We start from the raw sequence: 19,153 nt of genomic DNA, 5'->3' as shown, positions 1-19,153 counted from the left end.
TTATGTCCAATGGCCGATGAGCACTGATACATTTTATCTATAATTTCTCTCCATTATCTCTCTTCATATGACAATGATTAAAAAGGATTTGCCAGTAGATTGTCAAATTGATTCATGATGATGACTGCTAGCTAGATTTTGAAAGTAAGATGTTGACATGATCAGTCCCATCAAAGCTATTGTACATATAATGTGATTTGACGTAATTTTATCTGTGGCCAATGACCTTGAGCCTTCTTGGAAGGGCACTACTAATGTAATTCTATGGCAGGAGCCATAGGGGTTGAACTTTCAATGTCTACCCTTACTACTTGGCCGTGACGTAGTGTCCCCATGAGTGACAGAACACTGAGCCAATCATGGCACAATGCTCCTATTTTCTGGTGGCCCGCCCCACCACCACCGAAAGCACTGAGCTAGGCTGCATTTTGGAGCTGCCTTACTCAAGAAAACAAAAGAGACCATGTTTGTATGTGGCTTTATTAACTCAATGATATATATTTTTTACATTGTTTGCAAACTGATATGCGACTCATATTAACACCAAAATATTATGCCAAACAGGTAAGGTGTGTATATATATTTTTTGTTGCTAAAAATGTGGGGCTCAAAACAGAGCCCCACCTGCCCTGAATAACAGGTCGCCAACAGTTGATGACATTTATTAGGTAATCCGATACAAGGTATTTAAAGGGTACATACAGTATATTAAACTAAATCAATATGTCCCTTTAGCTCTGTTTGGCAAAGCAACAACATCACCTTTGTGATAAGAGTATGTCATAGCTAATTAAAGCATTCCTTCTGGTTAATGAAAAAACTGTGTGTCTTGATGTCTCGCACGCAAGTGAGTAGAGCAAAGGAGGGAGGTAGGGAGAAGGGGGGGGGGGGGGGGGGGGCTGGGGGGTAATTACTCCCATTCAAAGACAAGACGTGTCTCTCAGTCCACTGAGATCTGTCCTTTCATTGAACAAACTCGAGTGATGAAAAAGGTTAGATTTGTCTTGGGAGTCATCTCTTGATGCCGCATCATCAACAGAGTAGGACATGTCGAAAGGGTGTTTATGTGTAATTGAAATGAAAGAAAAGGGCAAAATGATACTGCAGTGAGAATCAAACAAAGAACTAAAACAACCAGTTTACGTGCAAAGTATAATTTATCAGAAAGATACAATGTTGGTGGGAGAGTGAGATAGCAAGGCCTAGTGGTTACTTTTGTCAAATCAAAATGCAATTTTATTGGTCACATACACATATTTAGCAGATGTTATTGCGGGTGTGGCAAAATGCTTGTGTTCCTAGCTCCAACAGTAGTAGTAGAATCTAACATTTCACAAAAATACACAAATCTAAAAGTAAAATAATGGAATTAAGAAATATATAAATATTAGGACGAGCAATGTCGGAGAGGCATTGACTAAAATACAGTAGAATAGAATACATTATATACATATGAGATGAGCAATGCATTGACTAAAATACAGTAGGCATTGACTAAAATACAGTACAATAGAATACTGTATATACATATGAGATGAGTAATGCATTGACTAAAATACAGTAGAATAGAATACAGTATATACATATGAGATGAGTAATGCAGTATTTAAACATTATTATTATTACCTCAATTACTTCGACTAACCGGTGCCCCCGCACATTGACTCTGCACCGGTACCCCCTTGTATATAGTCTCACTATTGTTATTTTACTGCTGCTCTTTAATTACTTGTTACTTTTATTTATTATTCTTATTCATATTTTTTTTAAACTGCATTGTTGTTAGGGGTTCGCAAGTAAGCATTTCACTATAAGAACTACACCTGTTGTATTCTGCGAATGTGACTAATAACATTTGATTTGATTATTAAAGTGGTAAGTGATTCCATGTCAATGTAGACTACCGGTCAAAAGTTTTAGAACACCCACTCATTCAAGGGTTTTTCTTGATTTTTCCTATTTTCTACATTGTAGAATAATAGTGAAGACATCAAAACTATGAAATAACACATATGGAATCATGAAGAATCCAAAAAAGTGTTAAACATATCAACATATATTTTATATTTGAGATTCTTCAAATAGCCACCCTTTGCCTTGATGACAGCTTTGCACACTATTGGCATTCTCTCATCCAGCTTCATGAGGTAGTCACCTGGAATGCATTTCAATGAACAGGTGTGCCTTATTAAAAGTTAATTTGTGGAATTTCTTTCCTTCTTGATGCGTTTGAGCCAATCAGTTGTGTTGTGACAGGGGTGGTATACAGAAGATAGCCCTATTTGGTAAAATACTAAATCCATATTATGGCAAGAACAGCTCAAATAAGCAAAGAGAAACAACAGTCCATCATTACATTAAGACATGAAGGTCAGTCAATACGGGACATTTCAAGAACTTTGAAAGTTTCTTCAAGTGCAGTCGCAAAAACCATGAAGTGCTATGATGAAACTGGCTCTCATGAGGACCGCCACAGGAATGGAAGACCCAGAGTTACCTCTGCTGCAGAGGATAAGTTCATTAGAGTTACTAGCCTCAGAAATTGCAGCCCAAATAAATGCTTCACAGAGTAACAGACACATCTCAACATCAACTGTTCAGAGGAGACTGTGTGAATCAGGTCTTCATGGTCGAATTGCTGCAAAGAAACCACTACTAAAGGACACCAATAATAAGATGAGACTGGCGTGTGCCAAGAAACACGAGCAATGGACATTAGACTGGTGGAATATGTCCTTTGGTCTGGAGTCCAAATTGGAGATTTATGGTTCGAACCACCGTGTCTTGTGAGACGCGGTGTGGGTGAACGAATGATCTCCGCAAGTGTATTTTCAACCGTAAACCATGGATAAGGAGGTGTGATGGTGTGGGGGGTGCTTTGCTGGTGACACTGTCTGTGATTCATTTAGAATTCAAGGCACACTTAACCAGCATGGCTACCACAGCATTCTGCAGCGATACGCCATTGTCACAACTTCCGCCGAAGTCGATGCCTCTCCTTGTTTGGGCGGCGTTCGGAGGTCGGCGTCGCCGGTCTTCTAGCCATCATCGATCTACTTTTCATTTTACATTTGTTTTGTCTTGTCTTCCCACACACCTGGTTTCAATTCCATCATTACATGTTGTGTATTTAACCCTCTGTTCCCCCCATGTCCTTGTCCGGAATTGTTTGTTGTAAGTGCTTGTGCACATTATGCTGGTGTGTGACGGGTTTTGTACCCATTTGATATATTGTTCTTTTTACGGTGGTTTTTATTATTAAACTTCGCAGTTGTAAATCAGTTTTTGCTCTCCTGCGCCTGACTTCTCTGCCGCCAGTACGCACCTCTTACAGCCATCCCATCTGGTTTGGGCTTAGTGGGACTATCAGTTGTTTTTCAACAGGACAATGACCCAAAACACACCTCCAGGCTATGTAAGAGATATTTGACCAAGAAGGAGCGTTATGGAGTACTGCATCAGATAACCTGGCCTCCACAATCCCTCGACCTCAACCAAATTGAGATGGTTTGGGATGAGCTGGACCGCAGAGTGAAGGAAAAGCAGCCAACAAGTGCTCAGTATATGTGGGAACTCCTTCAAGACTGTTGGAAAAGCATTCCAGGTGAAGCTGGTTGAGAGAATGCCAAGAGTGTGCAAAGCTGTCATCATGGCAAAGGGTGGCTATTTGAAGAATCTCAAATATAAAATATATTTGATTTGTTTAACACTTTTTTGGTTACTACATGATTCCATATGTGTTATTTCATAGTTGTGATGTCTTCACGATTATTCTACAATGTAGAAAATAGTAAAAATAAAGAAAAATCCTTGAATGAGTAGGTGTTCTAAAACTTTTGACCGGTAGTGTATATAGGGCAGTAGCCTCTGAGGTGCAGAGTTGAGTAGCTGGGTGGTAGCCAGCTAGTGATGGCTATTTAAAAGTCTGATGACCTTGAGATAGAAGCAGTTTTTTAGTCTCTCAGTCCCAGCTTTGATGCACCTGTACTGACCTCGCCTTCTTGATGATAACGGGGTGAACAGGTCGTGGCTCAGGTGGTTGATGTCCTTTATATCCATGCAACATAGAGTATAAAGATAGTTCCCTCTGAACAAAATGACTAGGCCATACTCAAGTTCAGCCCAAAGACACAATCAAACAGATTCAGAAAAGAGGTGAAAAGAACTTAGACATGAAGCCACGTGAAAACTAACAAAGAAAACGTACAGAATGAAGTTATTTCCATCCCTGTTTGTCCCTCTGGATTTGTCCAAAAGTCATTATTATCTAGCAGCAGACCTGCAGAAAACATTAAAGTCAGTATTGACATCCTATCTCTTTGGATTCTTCAAAGCCATATACTTTATCATCCAAATTTCATCAGCATCATGTAGGTCATAAAAAGTGTAAGCATACTGTATTTAAGTATCGTCTTACAGATAGACAATTATCACTCTTGGAAATGTGAAACAGGTCGCAATAAATAAATGTTATAAAACAGGCAATAGGAAATCTACTGTACCTGTTGAATACCACCCACTTATTTTTTGTGGAGAGATACTATAGAGAGATGTGGGTTAAGTGGTAGTTTGGGGTTGTACAACAAAACTGTCAAAGAAGTCCTGTTTCAACATATACCCCCTCAAAGCCTGAAGCTATGGACTACCACGCTCTTAAAATGGTTTTCCTAAATGACAACGAGCAGGAAATCCAAGCGTAAGCGTGGGCCATCCGTATTGTGCATAAAGCATACACATTAGAATACAGATTTCAAGTAAAGTACACAAGCTTTCAAAGACTTCCGAGCTCGACCTCCCATTGGTTCATTCATCCCTGCACCATTCAGAGAAGAGTCAATGGTATTACTCATGAACCTTCAATGAGAATGACTTTCTGAAATGAAAATCAGACACTACTGAACATTTTGGTCTCTTCTTAATAACCTGCAACTTTTCAAAATACTGGTGGAGTTTATTACTAGGTGACACATTTTGTATAAAAGGATGTTACGTGTTTTACAACTGTAATGTAGTTTTCACAGTTTACGTGGGATGTTCTATGCAAAAATAAATAAAATACAAGAATAACATTTTAAATTGTAATTAAATACTTCTGTAATAACTTACAACATGTATCTAAGACTGAATATATTGAACAACAATGGATGTGCTATTACACAAACCTCAAAATATGAATTTATGTAAATTCATTCAGTGCACACACTAGGGGATAATTAGTTGAATTTGTTGTAATAATGTTTAAACCTCGTAATAATAATTATGTTAAAATATGCTGTGTACTTGACATGGTTAAATTAAGAGTCAATTTATTCAAACTGTTTTAGAAACAGTTTTGCATTTGAATAGGAGAATTGAAAAAGGAAAATACAGTGTTCCAGTAAACATCTTAGTTGTTATTCATTATACCGTAATAGGCAACATCAACAAGTGTGACTAAAAACTGAAAGCAGAAAATATGGCAAAAAATAGACCTACATTGACCAATTGTCACTCAGAAATTATGATAGGTTGTGTATACATAGACAGACCAATTATGATATTTTGCCCAATTATTGGTATTTCGACCAATCAGATCAGATCTTTTGCCAATAATTGGGTAAAAAGATCAGAATTGGGCTGCCTGTGTATACACAGCCGTGGATACCTACAATGACCAACTAGCGTTCAGATGAGCTATATTCCAACGTGCCTGATACATGAATTCATCCTATGTAGTATGCTAGTGTGGACATTGAAACAGAGCGATCGTCCTTCTGTAATGTTCATAACAAAACAGTGGAGATCAACCAGGAGGTTTCATGTAGTCTGAGGTTGGTTCAGTGTGTAGAAGACAAGTCTTTTCACCCTCCATCTTCAAAGACGCAGATCAGGACGACCCATGACCTTTTTGAATTTTTGGATCATAAAACGAGAGCCAGAGCCCTAAAATGAAAAAAAGCACTTCAGGATATCAGATGGGATTCTCCAGAGAGGATTCTGATTAAGTGGCACACACACATGCACACCCTCACGCACACAAGCCTACGCACACACGCACACACACACAACGCACACATACAAGCACACACACACACACACAGTGCTTTTAGTAGGGCAAAGCATTCTTGATTGTGACTTGGCTCCATCGGTATCCATATCCATCACAATGCTCTTCGCTGTGGAAAATCCTGCACACTATGAACTTGCAATACCACAAACAGCAAAGGGAGAGAAAAACTGTAAAATCATAGACGGGGAAGACACTATTCGGTCGTCAGAACGTTATCAATGAGGTTGTGAAGAATCCAATGACCCACATTGATGACGTTACGGAAGCGCAACGTTTTCACCACTTTGCTTTTGCCACTGGGCTGACCAGCTTCGTTTTTGGTGTTGAGGTGAGTGCCCCCCCCTCCCAAGGGCCAGGACTGATTGGTGCAAATTGGAGGGGAATACTATAGAACTGAATACTTCAACTATAAACCTCATCTTCAATGGAAGAGCCTCATCTTGCTGGTGGTTCCAAATACTCACCAGAGTCTGTTGTTTTTTTGTAAAAACAAACATTTGTAATGCAGTAGAGTTGAGCTGTTTCTTTTTGTTAATTCAGTTCTTTTTTCGAAAGCAAATTCAGAGTGATGAAAATATTGTGCGGTCGTAGTAAAAAGCCTTGCGCTCCTATTATAGCTAGCTCACTAGCTTGCAGCAGCGTTGTTGTTGGCAGACTGGAGAGAGGCAGAAGAGAGAGGGGGCACTCAGGACTAACACTACAGGCCAATCAGAGTCAGTTACTTACACAGTACCACTGTGCTCGCAGTAGCAAAGCTTACTTCTTCTTCCCTCCTAATGACATATTTTCAGTTTTTTTCTTCTGTGCCTCATTGAACAAAAGACACATCTTTATGTTAGAAAGTGGTTGGACACAGACGTGTAATCCCACCCCTCCCCTGATACAAATACCCCGGTTGATTGTGAGTAATAAGAAATTCCAATTCTCTCCAATGTTTTTCAACTAGGAAAAGTGGGAATTGGAATTTGGTTTGCTTTCTGAGTTGACTGGAATTCAAAATGGAATTCACCCCAACCCTGAAGGACAGTGTAATATTAAGTGAGAACAGATGTCCTACCTCCGTCATGGCGTCATCGATCTGCTTCAGCTCCTCGTAGTGGTCTCTAGAGTCTCTCAGAGGCTGCACCATGATCTCCTCGATCTGGGGGAAGAGCTGCAACACACACAGGGGAGGATGGTAGGTAGGTATTCAGGACAATATGGAATTATCCACTGGCGTTGTTTTCAAGAGGTCATGAAATATAAGAGACGTGTACAAACGGAAGCACACGCAAACACTCGCAGGCGGGTACACATGCACACACGCTTGTGTGCACAAACACCAACACCGACACATGCATACTTGCACACTATGTCAATCTAATATTGGGGCGTGCAGGTAGCCTAGTGGTTAGAGCGTTGGGCCAGTAACCGAAAGTTTGCTAGATTGTAATCCCCGAGCTGACGAGGTAAAAATCTGTCGTTCCACTCCAGAACAAGTTAGTTAACACACTGTTCCTAGGCCGTCATTGTAAATAAGAATTTGTTCTTAACTGACTTGCCTAGTTAAATATATATATATTTTTTAAATATGGTGACATTACTTTGTAGTTCAAACACACACGCCTACCTTCATGACTGTCTCAAACATTGGGATGAGGACAAACTTGATGAATCCGATCTGGGCAGTGGGCTTGGTCACTTTGTCTCTGTCCATAAACGGAGCCACCGGCAGTCCTTCAGTCTTCTCCCTGTCACTCTGTCCATTCCCGAGACAGGAGGGTTTGCACATGTCACTCCACTCTTTAATGACATCATTCTAATTAATAGACTCATTCTGATGAAGGCCAAGATGGCAAAAACACAAATGATTTTTACCCTTCTAAATAAAGCATGCGCAACTTCAAGAGTGACAGCTGAGCCTGTTTTCACCCCATAATTCCAATCAACACATTACTAGACTCATTATTTTTAGACTTTATTATTATACATTATTATTATTAGACATGATTAGACTTGATTGAGATCACCTGCATGAAATACTCCTCCAGCAGACAGTCTACCCAGGGTTCAGCCACCTCGGTAGGCCGGACCTCGTTGGAGATGTCACAGCATTTGATCAAAACCATCTTCAGCTGCACACATACGGACAAGGCATAAAGATACCTTTTCACCATGCGTAATGTCAACACAACCATAGTTTTTATCATTGGCTAGCTAGTTTGACTTTTCAGGAAAGGTCTACTTGTGGTAAAAAGGCTTTGGAGCGCTTAAGATTAACACAGGCACTTTATCTTAGAACCCTCTTGGCTTTATTCCACAGGATGGACAGGACTGGTGTCATGAAACCGACATCAGTGTGCTGCAAACAGTTTAGCTTTCTCCACTGTCCCTGTCCCCATATTGGGCTTGAACCAGTGATCCTCTGCTCGCAGACACACGTGAACGCCTGCCTTGACAACATACCAACCGTTTGAGCTATCAAAAAATATCTAATTTAACAGCTCCATCAGTGGCATTTCAAGATAGCTGTGTAGTGAGCTTACAGTACATTCTTATCTCCATTACAATCACATGATATCACCAGTCCACTATTCAAAGTCTTTCTTGGGTATGCCCTATTTTTCCATCCCTGTCTTTGTTATTGAGCAACCCTCCTGCTTTCTGTTGTTTGCTGAAGTGCTGAGGCTATACCTGAACAAAGTTATGCCTATTTGGCACCTCTTGATATACAGTATACACAGACAGTTGATGTCATGTGATGTACGATACGTACGCATGTGACATGCTCCTCGTTTGTGAAGTCAAAGCTGTCCACTTTATGTTTGAAGGAGTCTAATATTTCTCCATGCCGGGCCATGTCTGTGGCCAAGATCAGGGTAATGATGGCCTGTAAAGGGAGATGGAATCATCACAAATGATGAAGCCCCCTCCTGCCTTAGGCCAATGCGAAATATCTCGGGGTTAGTTGGAGAGAAGGAAATGCAAAAAGACAAAGGCAGCAACCCAAATGGGACCCTATTCCCAATATAGTGCTCTTCTTCTGTCAATAGTGGTGCACATGTAGGTAATAGGGTGCAAATTGGGATGCAGAAGAATCACTGTGCATTAGCCTAGGACGCCACCTACCTGTCTGATCTGCTTGTAGGCCTCCAATTCGACGTTGGCGAATATGTTGCACTCGGGCAGCGAGAGGATCTGAAAGGCCACGGCGCAGTGATGGTTCTCCAGGGGAGATATATCGTTGTAACGCACGGCCAGCTCTGTGCGAGCATTGATCTGGTACCTGACGAGCAAAATACACCTCTGTGACAGTTTGATTTATGCCTAAGACCAGGAGTGTTCCTTGACAACATGACCTGACCAGGGAAGCCTATAATCACTAGGGCCCAGAGTTTTACCCTGGTCATGTTACATGGTTAGGAAGGAACTTCTAACTTTACATCAAACCTGGAAGCATAGATTGGACCATTTCCACAATGTAATAACATAAATGAAGAAGTTCCAAAACATCTCTTTGTGAATGAACACTGTCAGTATTGTGTCTATCATCGACATCTATTCAGAGATCTAGCAAAGGCTGTAGAGCAGGGGGAACTGAGGCGCAGAGTAGGAACCTTTGGGCACTTACGTGTTGTTGTAGCCGGGGTGGTCCAGGTCGTGGCACACTGCAGCTGTCATGAGAATGCCCATGTCCGTCAGAGTCATCTTCTCCTGAGGAACACACACAGCACATGTTAGTCTCCTATAAATCTCTAGTACAAGGTGCCAGGAGATTTTCCTGACATCCTGACCTGACCAGGAAAAAACTCTGGACCCTAGTTATAGACCATGTGTGTCTGGTAAATGGCATGTACTATATTATATTAGTACAGTTGTTTCTTACCGGCAGGTTACACAGGTTAATCATGCCATACATCATCTGACTAACACAGAAGCAGTGGCGGAAGTTGTGGAACGGGTTGCTGCGATAGTTCTCCTGAATGCCCAGCTGTGAGAAAGAAAGCTGTCAATCAAACTAGCCAATTAGTCATCAATACTCTATGGTTCTCTTCTTTGAAGTCGTTGTTCCATATCAGTAGCATATCCACTTGCACATTGAGGTAATTGCTTTTATACAGTTATACTTTTACCAGCCAGCGTTTGAGAGTGATGGGGTTCATGTTGAATTCCTTCACCAGTCCAAGGTCATGGTACATGTACTCCAAGCAGCTCAGCATCTAAACCACCAATCAAAGTCAAAGGAATACTACACATCATCATCATAAGGCACAACAAGTGCTCTATCTTAAACTTGATTGCTGACATGCAAAACATTTTGGGATTGGACTAATTAACAAAATACCAAAATATCGTTTTTGAGTGTAGTTATTCCTTTAAGTTCCCAATTTGAGAAAATACTTTTGTTTTACTACAAAAATGGGATTATATATGCCTGGTTGGAAATATGATAGATATTAGATCTGAATCTCAAGAGAACTAACCTCATTGTGTTCCCAGTGCCAGACATCGAATGTTGGCTTCTTCAGTGCTTCAATTGTCTCCTGGGATAAGGTGTACTGTAGAAATGAGAGAGAAATCACAGGATTACTAGGATTAATGATGTCAAAGTGATGAATATCTTTAGATATGACAGAAGAAAAAAAAACGTGTAGGCTCCTGTATATTTCTAGAATCCCCTAATTCCGTACCTTTGGATAACTTGGGACGTCACGTCTGGGATTAAGCTTTTTCCCGTCGTCTGAAAAGTTGTACTTGCAGGGACAGTTCCCAACTCTGAAGAGACGCGAGCGAATACATCACATTTGTATCATCGATCTACTAGCTGTATGATATCTCTAAATCACAACAACATTTTAAAACCATCATAAAAGTCTTACTATAGAATATCCTAAGAAATCTGGAGCATGGCTTGATGAGTGTCATTTATGTCAAAGGTCACCGTACCTCCCTCCTCCTCTGGATGTCATCTCATCTCGTAGTTTCTTTAGGTCATTTTTGCACTTCTCAATCTCCACCACCTTCAATCCCTCCACTGTAACGTCAACATGACTGTTAGTACATAAAATGGGGAATTCAGTATCAGTGAAACAACACACACACATGCACACATGCACACACACACACAAAGAGAGAAACACACATCGAAAGTTCAGTAAAAAAAACCTGCACATACACTCCACTCTTTTCTCCAACATTGCCAGTCTGTTGGTCACCTCAGTTTTCAGCTCGTTGATTCGGAAAGCCCTGCACAAATATGTGAAAGGGGTTTGTTTGAAAGGCTCTGGTGTCATGGAAGTATTTCTGCGGATAGAGAAAAGACTAAAGCGGAGTGCTTCTGTCTGCAGTGGAACATAAACACACCAATTACCTGCTGAACTGCTCCGCCACCTGAGATAACACGTTTTGAAACATGTCTTCTTTATCTGTGGGTGCAAACAAACAAGAAATAACTCACTCTAGTGATCAAAATGCTACCTGTGAACATGAAGAAATGTTTAGTACCCAGATCTGTTTTAATGTTGTTTTTACAAGTTTTGCTGTGATCGTTTTATGTGAGTTATGTGAGTAAGATTGAATTAAGGACTAAAAGGTAAAAGTTTAAAGTGTTTCTGAATTTGAAATATCATGTTGGTACTTCACCTCCTAGCTGACCGGTGGATAAAGAAATGACTTTGTACAAGGAGCTGTAAAACATGTCAGTGACATTCCAACATCATTCATCAAGTCATTGTTTACGTCACATTTGAAAATCATTTTTACACATAGTACAAATGCTATGCATTCTTTGGATTAATCTATGACTGAGATCAATAAATATACTGTATCATTGAGATTTGGTGATTTGGGTAAAGGTGACGTGTTACTTGGGAGAGTTGGTAGGCATAGTAGGGTCTATGGACACCAGGGCCCCTTCAGGATCTACCATCGTGATAGCAGTATTCCTGTGGACGGGGAGCAACAAGAATAAATAATAAGGGTGTGTTCCAAATAGCACCCTATTCCCAAACTGCAGTACTGTTGACCAGGGCACAAAAGTAGTGCATTATAAAGGGTTCCAACATACATTTCTTGTTAGCATTCTCTAAAACACAAGCTAAGCTTGTCGTTTGGTGTTTACTTGTAGTTGACTTATCATTCATAAACGCTCTGTCAGGATAGTGAGTCGATACATTTGCAGTGAACTTCAAACAAATGTGTTGTGTGTAATGCATACTTTAGACTGATGTGTGACTGTGAGGGAGTGGTGGGAGAGACGAGAGAAGGAGAAATGTCACTGACCTGGGGATGTTGGACGAGGAACAAAGAAGCTCCTTGATGTCACACGGGCTGCAGTGCCGACTGAAAACCACCTGAAAAAAATGGCAGACGCATGGTGAGAGTCGTTTGTGTCTCTCTACGCATCTCAAGCCACCTAAAACAGTCAGCTCTCTGTGAGACCTAAGTCTGTTGTGTAAAAAAAAAAAGGCTGCAGTGTCCAAAGTGGAAAGAGTGGGGGAAGAAAACAATTGTATTTTTTTTTATTAAATGTTATGTGTCCTTTATTTAAACAGGGAAGTCACATCTCTTTTTCAAGTGAGCCCTGTATGTTGAGAGTTAAGATGTTGAGGACTAAATCACAAAGGCATGCAGTTGAAGATGTGTGTGAACTAAACACAGTGTAGCCTACCCTTGTCAGGGACCAACCCAATCTCGTAGATAATACGACACTCTAACAGCATACTAGCAACAAATCCTTGCGTCATCAACCCAGTGAGAGAGTTTGTATCGTTCTCTGTAAATCACAGCAATATACACAGAAATGCCAAAACAGATTCTACATTTCATGAACGATGTCAGTTATGTAGTGGTATACTGACGGCACACATATTCGTTTTATATTGTGTCTGTCTGAAATGAATTGTCAAATAAAGTGTATCTAAGCTTGCGATGTTGGCTAGCCTCCAACAACTTGAAGACCTTTTGCACAAGCAGATGTAGTAGACAATGCCTCAAACTCTTGAGGCCTTGAATGGACATGTGTCACTATCAGGTCTCTACTTGAAAAACTCTGCCACCATAACAACAGGGGTTTGTGTAATCACAAGTATACTGGGTTTACTAAGTGCCTGGCTCTATATATCCAAAATCCAAGCAGACTTGAATAAATAGGCAAGTCAGTGTTCAAAGGTAACAAAATCTGGTAGAGTCACTTGTGCTAAGTGGATCAAATATGAAGAGGGCATTGACAATTTTTATCCCTGAATGCATTCAAGGTTTAATGAGCCAAATAAATTGGAGGACATATCCATTGGAGAAGCAGTTGCTGTTTGAAATGCTGCCAAATGCAACATTGCGATAGCACTGTTTGGTCATTAGATCTGAAGTTTGGACACACCTACTCATTCAAGGGTTTTTCTTTACTTTTACTATTTTCTACATTGTAGAAGAAAAGTGAAGACATCAAAACTATGAAATAACACATATGGAATCATGTAGTAAATATAAAAGTGTTAAACAAATCAAAATATATTTTATATTTGAGGTTCTTCAAAATAGCCACCCTTTGCCTAGATGACAGCTTTGCACACTCTTGGAATTCTCTCAACCAGCTTCATGGAATGCATTTCAATTAACAAGTGTGCCTTGTTAAAAGTTCATTTGTGGAATTTCTTTCTTTCTTAATGCGTTTGAGCCAATCAGTTGTGTTGTGACAAGGTAGGGCTGGTGTACAGAAGATAAACCTATTTGGTAAAAGATGAAGTCCATATTATGGCTAGAACAGCTCAAATAAGCATGCAGAGATCCATCACTACTTTAAGACATGAAGGTCAGTCAATACGGAACATTTCAAGAACTTTTAAAGTTTCTTCAAGTGCACTCGCAAAAACCATCAAGCGCTATGACAAAATTGGCTCTCATGAGGACCGCCACAGGAAAGGAAGACCCAGAGTTACCTCTGCTGCAAAGGATAAGTTCATTAGACTTTACAGCCTCAGAAATTGCTGCCCAAATAAATGCTTCACAGAGTTCAGGTAACACATCTCAATATCAACTGTTCAGAGTTGACTGCGTGAATCAGGCCTTCATGGTTGAATTGCTGCAAAGAAACCGATAAGGACACCTATAAGAAGAGACTTGCTTGGGCCAAGAAACACGAGCAATGAACATTAGACCGGTGGCAATCTGTCCTTTGGTCTGATGAGTCGAAATTGGAGATGTTTGGTTCCAACCGCCATGTCTTTGTGAGACTCAGAATAGGTGAACAGATGATCTCTGCATGTGTGGTTCCCAAAGTGAAGCATGGAAGAGGAGGTGTGATGCTGAGGGGGTGCTTTGCTGGTGACACTGTCTGTGATTTATTTAGAATTCAAGGCACACTTAACCAGCATGGCCACCACAGCATTCTGCAGCGATACTCCATCCCATCTGGTTTATTTTTAGTGGGACTATCAATTGTTTTTCAACAGGACAATGACCCAACATACCTCCAGGCTGCGTAAGGGCTATTTGACCAAGAAGGAGAGTGATTGAGTGCTGCATCAAATGACCTGGCCTCCACAATCACCCGACCTCAATCAAATTATGATGGTTTGGGATGAGTTGGACCACAGAGTGAAGGAAAAGCAGCCAACAAGAGCTCAGCATTGCTGTCATCAAGGCAAAATGTGGCTTCTTTGAATATATTTTGATTTGTTTAACACTTTTTTGATTACTACATGATTCCATATATGTTATTTCATAGTTTTGATGTCTACACTATTATTTCACAATGTAGAAAATAGTACAAATAAAGAAAAACCCTGAAATGAGAAGGTGTGTCCAAACTTTTGACTGGTACTGTATCTCTACAAAAACTTCAGCGCAATGTGCAATGTGAGCAATGAGCTCACCAAATTTTTTTTGAATGAAATGGAATTCAAATAATTTAACCGACATCGGTCAATTAGTTGTTTAAAAAAATGTGGTTGGAGTCTTTAACCATTTTCCGGGCCTTCCTTTCACTCCAGGTCCTGGATGGCAGGGAACTCGCTCCCAATGATGTACTGGGCTGTCCACACCACCCTCTGTAGAGCCATGCGATCGAGGACAGTACATTTGCCATACCAAGCAGTGATGCAACCAGTCAAGATGCTCTCAATGCTACAGCTGTAGGACTTTTTGAGGATTTAAGGGCCCATACCATTTTAGATTCTTAGTGATTTGCACAGAGAGGAACTCTCGACCCGCTCCACTGCAGCCCCATCGATGTGGATGGTCCCCGTCCCCCCGTCCCCTGTTTGTATTGCTTTTAACTCTTTTTAATTAATTTTAATCTTATTAACTTTGTTCTAGCTAGCTATTTCTGTAGGTAGCTATCAAGTAAACACAAGGATATTGTGATGATAATGATATTTTTGGGTTTCCGGTTCTGGTCCCTGAACCGGTTCCATCCCCTGCTTGCAAATAGTTTGTTTTGCAATGCCCTCATTAGCATTTAGCTAGCATTTTCTATGGGATTTGACTATCAGCTCCTTGACCTTACTGACGTGGATGGAGTGGTTGTTGTTCCGGCCCCACACTGCCAGGTCACAGCCCTCCTTCTTTCTGTAGGCTGTCTCATTGTCGTTGGTGATCAGGCCTACCACCGTCGCATCGTCAGCAAACTTGATGATGGTGTTGGAGTTGTGTGTGGCAATGCAGTTGTGGTTGAACAGGGAGTGCAGGAGGGGACTAAGCACACACCCCTGTGGGGCCCTCGTGTTGAGGGTCAGCGTGGTGTAGGTGATGTTGCCTACCCTCACCACCTGGGGTCGGCCCGTCAGGAAGTCCAGGATTCAGTTGCAGAAGGAGGTGTGCACTCCCAGGGTCCTAAGCTTGGTGACGAGCTTGGAGGGGAGAATGGTGTTGAACGCTGAGCTGTAGTCAATGAACAGCACTCTCACACTGGTATTCCTCTTACGCATCTAGGTGGATGAGGGCAGTGTGGAGTGCAATTGAGATTGTGTCGTCTATGGTTCGGTTGGGGCGGTATGCAAATTGGAGTTGGTCTAGGGTGTCTGGGATGATGGAGTTGATGTGTGCCATATCCAGCCTCTAAAAGCATTTCATGATTACAGATGTGAATGCTTACAGGGCGGTAGTCATTGTGGCAGGAAGCCTTAGAGCTCTTGTGAACAGGAATGATGGTGGTCATCTTTAAACGTTTGGTGATTACAGACTGGGAGAGGTTGAAAATTACAGTGAATATGCCTGCCAGCTGTTATGCGCATGCTCTGAGAACGTGCCCTGGAATACCATCGGGCCCCACGGCCTTGCGAGTGTTGACCTGATTAAACTTTGCTCACAACAACCTCAGAGAGCGAGATCACTCAAAGTTCTGAGTCGGTGGTCGACCCTCACACCACAATGTTGTAGCTTATACGATGAGAGCAAATATGAGACACAGTAGCCTATATTGTTGTCTATCTGCATTGCATGCTTACAGTGCAATGGCCCGGGAGCTGCGATAACAAGAATATACTGGGTAGGCTAGTGATGTTTCTACCCTCACAAATATCACGTTCTGTTTCTTCCCCCTTTGATAATGAATCAGTCCACCACACAATGGTTTTCCTTACAGTGCAGTGAGTGCATACGTTTTCTGTATGTGATCCTTGCGGGAATTTCAACTACAACATTGGAAGCAACGTGCCTTCACCAACTGAGCCACACAGGACCATCTCCTCAGACTCAGGGGAGAGTAGAAAACAATGAAGGCATAGAACATACTTGCAACAGGTGGCACTGTCTGCGTTCGTTTAAAGTCCGCCACGAACACCTGTGAACCACACCGTCACACCACCTCTTGGTCTATTTTTACCACAGCTTGAAAACACAGCTATTTCAGAGGCCTCTCACATGACTCATGTTTTGAGGAGTATTTACAACATATTCGCCACGAATATAGAAATAAAATAGAGCGTATAGGCAACAAGGGGCACAGAATGACTGGAGCACGAGATGAGGTGTGTGGTAACCGACAAAAACCGTGGAGCCTTAACCCTCATTCTGTCAATATCATTAGGCACCTGTAGAGATTATATGACTTTGGCGAGCTTTTGGTTGGGTCACCTGATTCATACAGTAGTCAAATCATACTGTAGCCTACCATTACCAGAAAAATGACATCATTTCACCATCTGTCTGTCTATTGGTTGACTCCCTCATTGCAGCCAGGGACCTCAATGATTGAAGAGATGTAATCAAACAAGATAATTTGGATGCTGTCTATGATAAATGTCTAACTCTGATACGGGAGTCCCCACAGAGTGACCCCAGCGCTCCCACTGACTAGCTCAGAGGACATCTCCTCTTACACAGAAGATGATTATTCTGTCTGTGGATCTAATTTTGGTCAACTAGGATATTTGCTAATGAAAATGGATGGAACTCATGGGTAGGTAATAAGAGATTTATTCTTGGTGTTCACTAGTTCATTTTAAGTATGCTGACTAGCTACGCTAAAGAAAATAGCTGATGGCGCAATCTGTTAACTCAGCTGATCCGGATAATATCAGATAGAAGTCAATAATTAAAAAATATATAGTAATTGGGGAAAAAATATAAACCTCATCAAGAGGTGGACCCACCTTATCCAGGGAGATTAGTATGGACAAAAAAACGATCAGAAAAGGGAATGGGGAAAAGAGAGACAATATAAATCTCATAGAGGAGGACCCACCTTCTGAACCTTGCCATCCACGTCCAGATAGATGGTTTTTGGGGCATAGGAAGAAGAGCTGGACCCCATGCTGATTCCTCTATGCTTCTCTCTCGTTCTCGTTCCTTCTCTAGCTCTCTCTCTCTCTCGCTCTCACCAATCCAGCAGGAGGAAGGCTCCTCCTGCAGAGGAGACTATATGGCCAGGGTCAGAGCCCTGGGAAACACCGAGAGATGCTATGACTGCAACACAGGAGCCACTACTGAAGTACTGCAATAAACAACTTCATTGGAACTGAGACTTGAAAATGATGAAGCATTACATATGCTGATTTTACTATCTCAATTCATCTGTAATCCAGGAAACAATTAAAAAATGTTCACTTATAAAGCAGTTTTGCATTATAATTTTCAACTGCACACTAAAATCACTGATCAAATATCACCAATCAATTGCTTTCATCTCATCATTTCCATCTACCTCCATCAACACATATGAAATTATTATCACTATTCTGACTATGATAACACAAACATGAAAAGCAGCACTGTAAGGACAATACACATAAATCAAATTAAATCACAAATGTATTCTGAAGCTCTATCTTGGAATCTAATCTTTCATGGTAAAATACTAATTAAACACATCACAATGACTTACTGTGTCAGCGATGGCGTTTTCCCCTGACGCGAGAAGCTTCTAAACTTTCCCGGCGCTGCTGATGCTACTAATACACAGAGTGAGATGGGAGAACCTGGGGATATTTTTACAATAATTGGCACTCTGGTCCGTTGCCAGGGGACTGTTACTACGGTGATAAAAAAAAGAGGCTGCCCTCCTCCTATCCCCATAACATTTTAGTATATATTTAGATATTTAGTATAGAAGCTGCGAAAGCTGCTGATCACTACTACACACTCATTTCCATATGTCTTATCAATGAGATATATGCATGTATGCACGGGATGATTCAAGTGTCTTTATTACTTCAGACATTATTACTTGTGTGCTTTGTCAGTAAGTTAATTGGCTGGAGGTCAAAATACAATAGGAGGTGGTAGGTAGGATTAGTGGATTAGTGGCTTGGTGGACATTAGTTAGACAATTAATACTTGTCAGAACATGGATCAAGTGAGACTGCTGCTTTCTCTCACTATCGAGGGAGCAGAAGATACGGTATTTAACCATTCGGAAGTACACATAGAAATACGTTCAAGCTATTTGGATAGCTCTGCTGTGTTGTAGCAACACAACCCACGTTCACAACTAAAGTTGTCTTTATTTCATTTGCAGGCAGCATCCACTTCAGGTTGATGGATTTTAGAACTAAAAGGTGACTTTGAGGTCAAGTGGGACCTTATCGTCCACCTGTGGGGTCATCCAACAGCTCCTCACACACACACACACACACACACACACACACACACACACACACACACACACACACACACACACACACACAC

At 41.2% G+C, this 19,153-nt stretch overlaps 1 protein-coding gene across 3 annotated transcripts; it reads right to left on the bottom strand.

The window, feature by feature from the left end:
* Window positions 1-3,959: 3,959 nt before the first annotated feature.
* On the bottom strand, window positions 3,960-19,029 carry LOC123729211 (high affinity cGMP-specific 3',5'-cyclic phosphodiesterase 9A). Of its 3 annotated transcripts, XM_045703461.1 has the most exons (20): window positions 18,351-19,029; window positions 17,712-17,906; window positions 12,311-12,381; window positions 11,896-11,973; window positions 11,672-11,715; window positions 11,400-11,454; window positions 11,205-11,275; window positions 10,976-11,063; window positions 10,720-10,804; window positions 10,513-10,587; window positions 10,162-10,248; window positions 9,915-10,019; window positions 9,660-9,742; window positions 9,158-9,314; window positions 8,805-8,918; window positions 8,059-8,163; window positions 7,659-7,787; window positions 7,107-7,202; window positions 6,776-6,856; window positions 3,960-5,922 (listed from the first exon to the last, which is right to left on the bottom strand). In XM_045703461.1, exons 2-19 carry the CDS (start codon window positions 17,778-17,780, stop codon window positions 6,806-6,808), a joined length of 1,563 nt encoding a protein of 520 aa, XP_045559417.1. In that variant the 5' UTR covers window positions 17,781-17,906; window positions 18,351-19,029; the 3' UTR covers window positions 3,960-5,922; window positions 6,776-6,805. The 3 variants fall into 3 exon arrangements, with proteins under 3 accessions (XP_045559417.1, XP_045559415.1, XP_045559416.1); XM_045703459.1 differs by lacking the exon at window positions 6,776-6,856; XM_045703460.1 differs by lacking the exon at window positions 6,776-6,856 and having other exon boundaries at window positions 17,712-17,884; window positions 18,351-18,418.
* Window positions 19,030-19,153: the final 124 nt, after the last annotated feature.

Source organism: Salmo salar, chromosome ssa20 (assembly GCF_905237065.1).
Source record: "Salmo salar chromosome ssa20, Ssal_v3.1, whole genome shotgun sequence".
In the NCBI taxonomy this organism is placed as follows: domain Eukaryota; kingdom Metazoa; phylum Chordata; class Actinopteri; order Salmoniformes; family Salmonidae; genus Salmo; species Salmo salar.
This window is presented reverse-complemented; position numbering and strand designations above follow the sequence as displayed.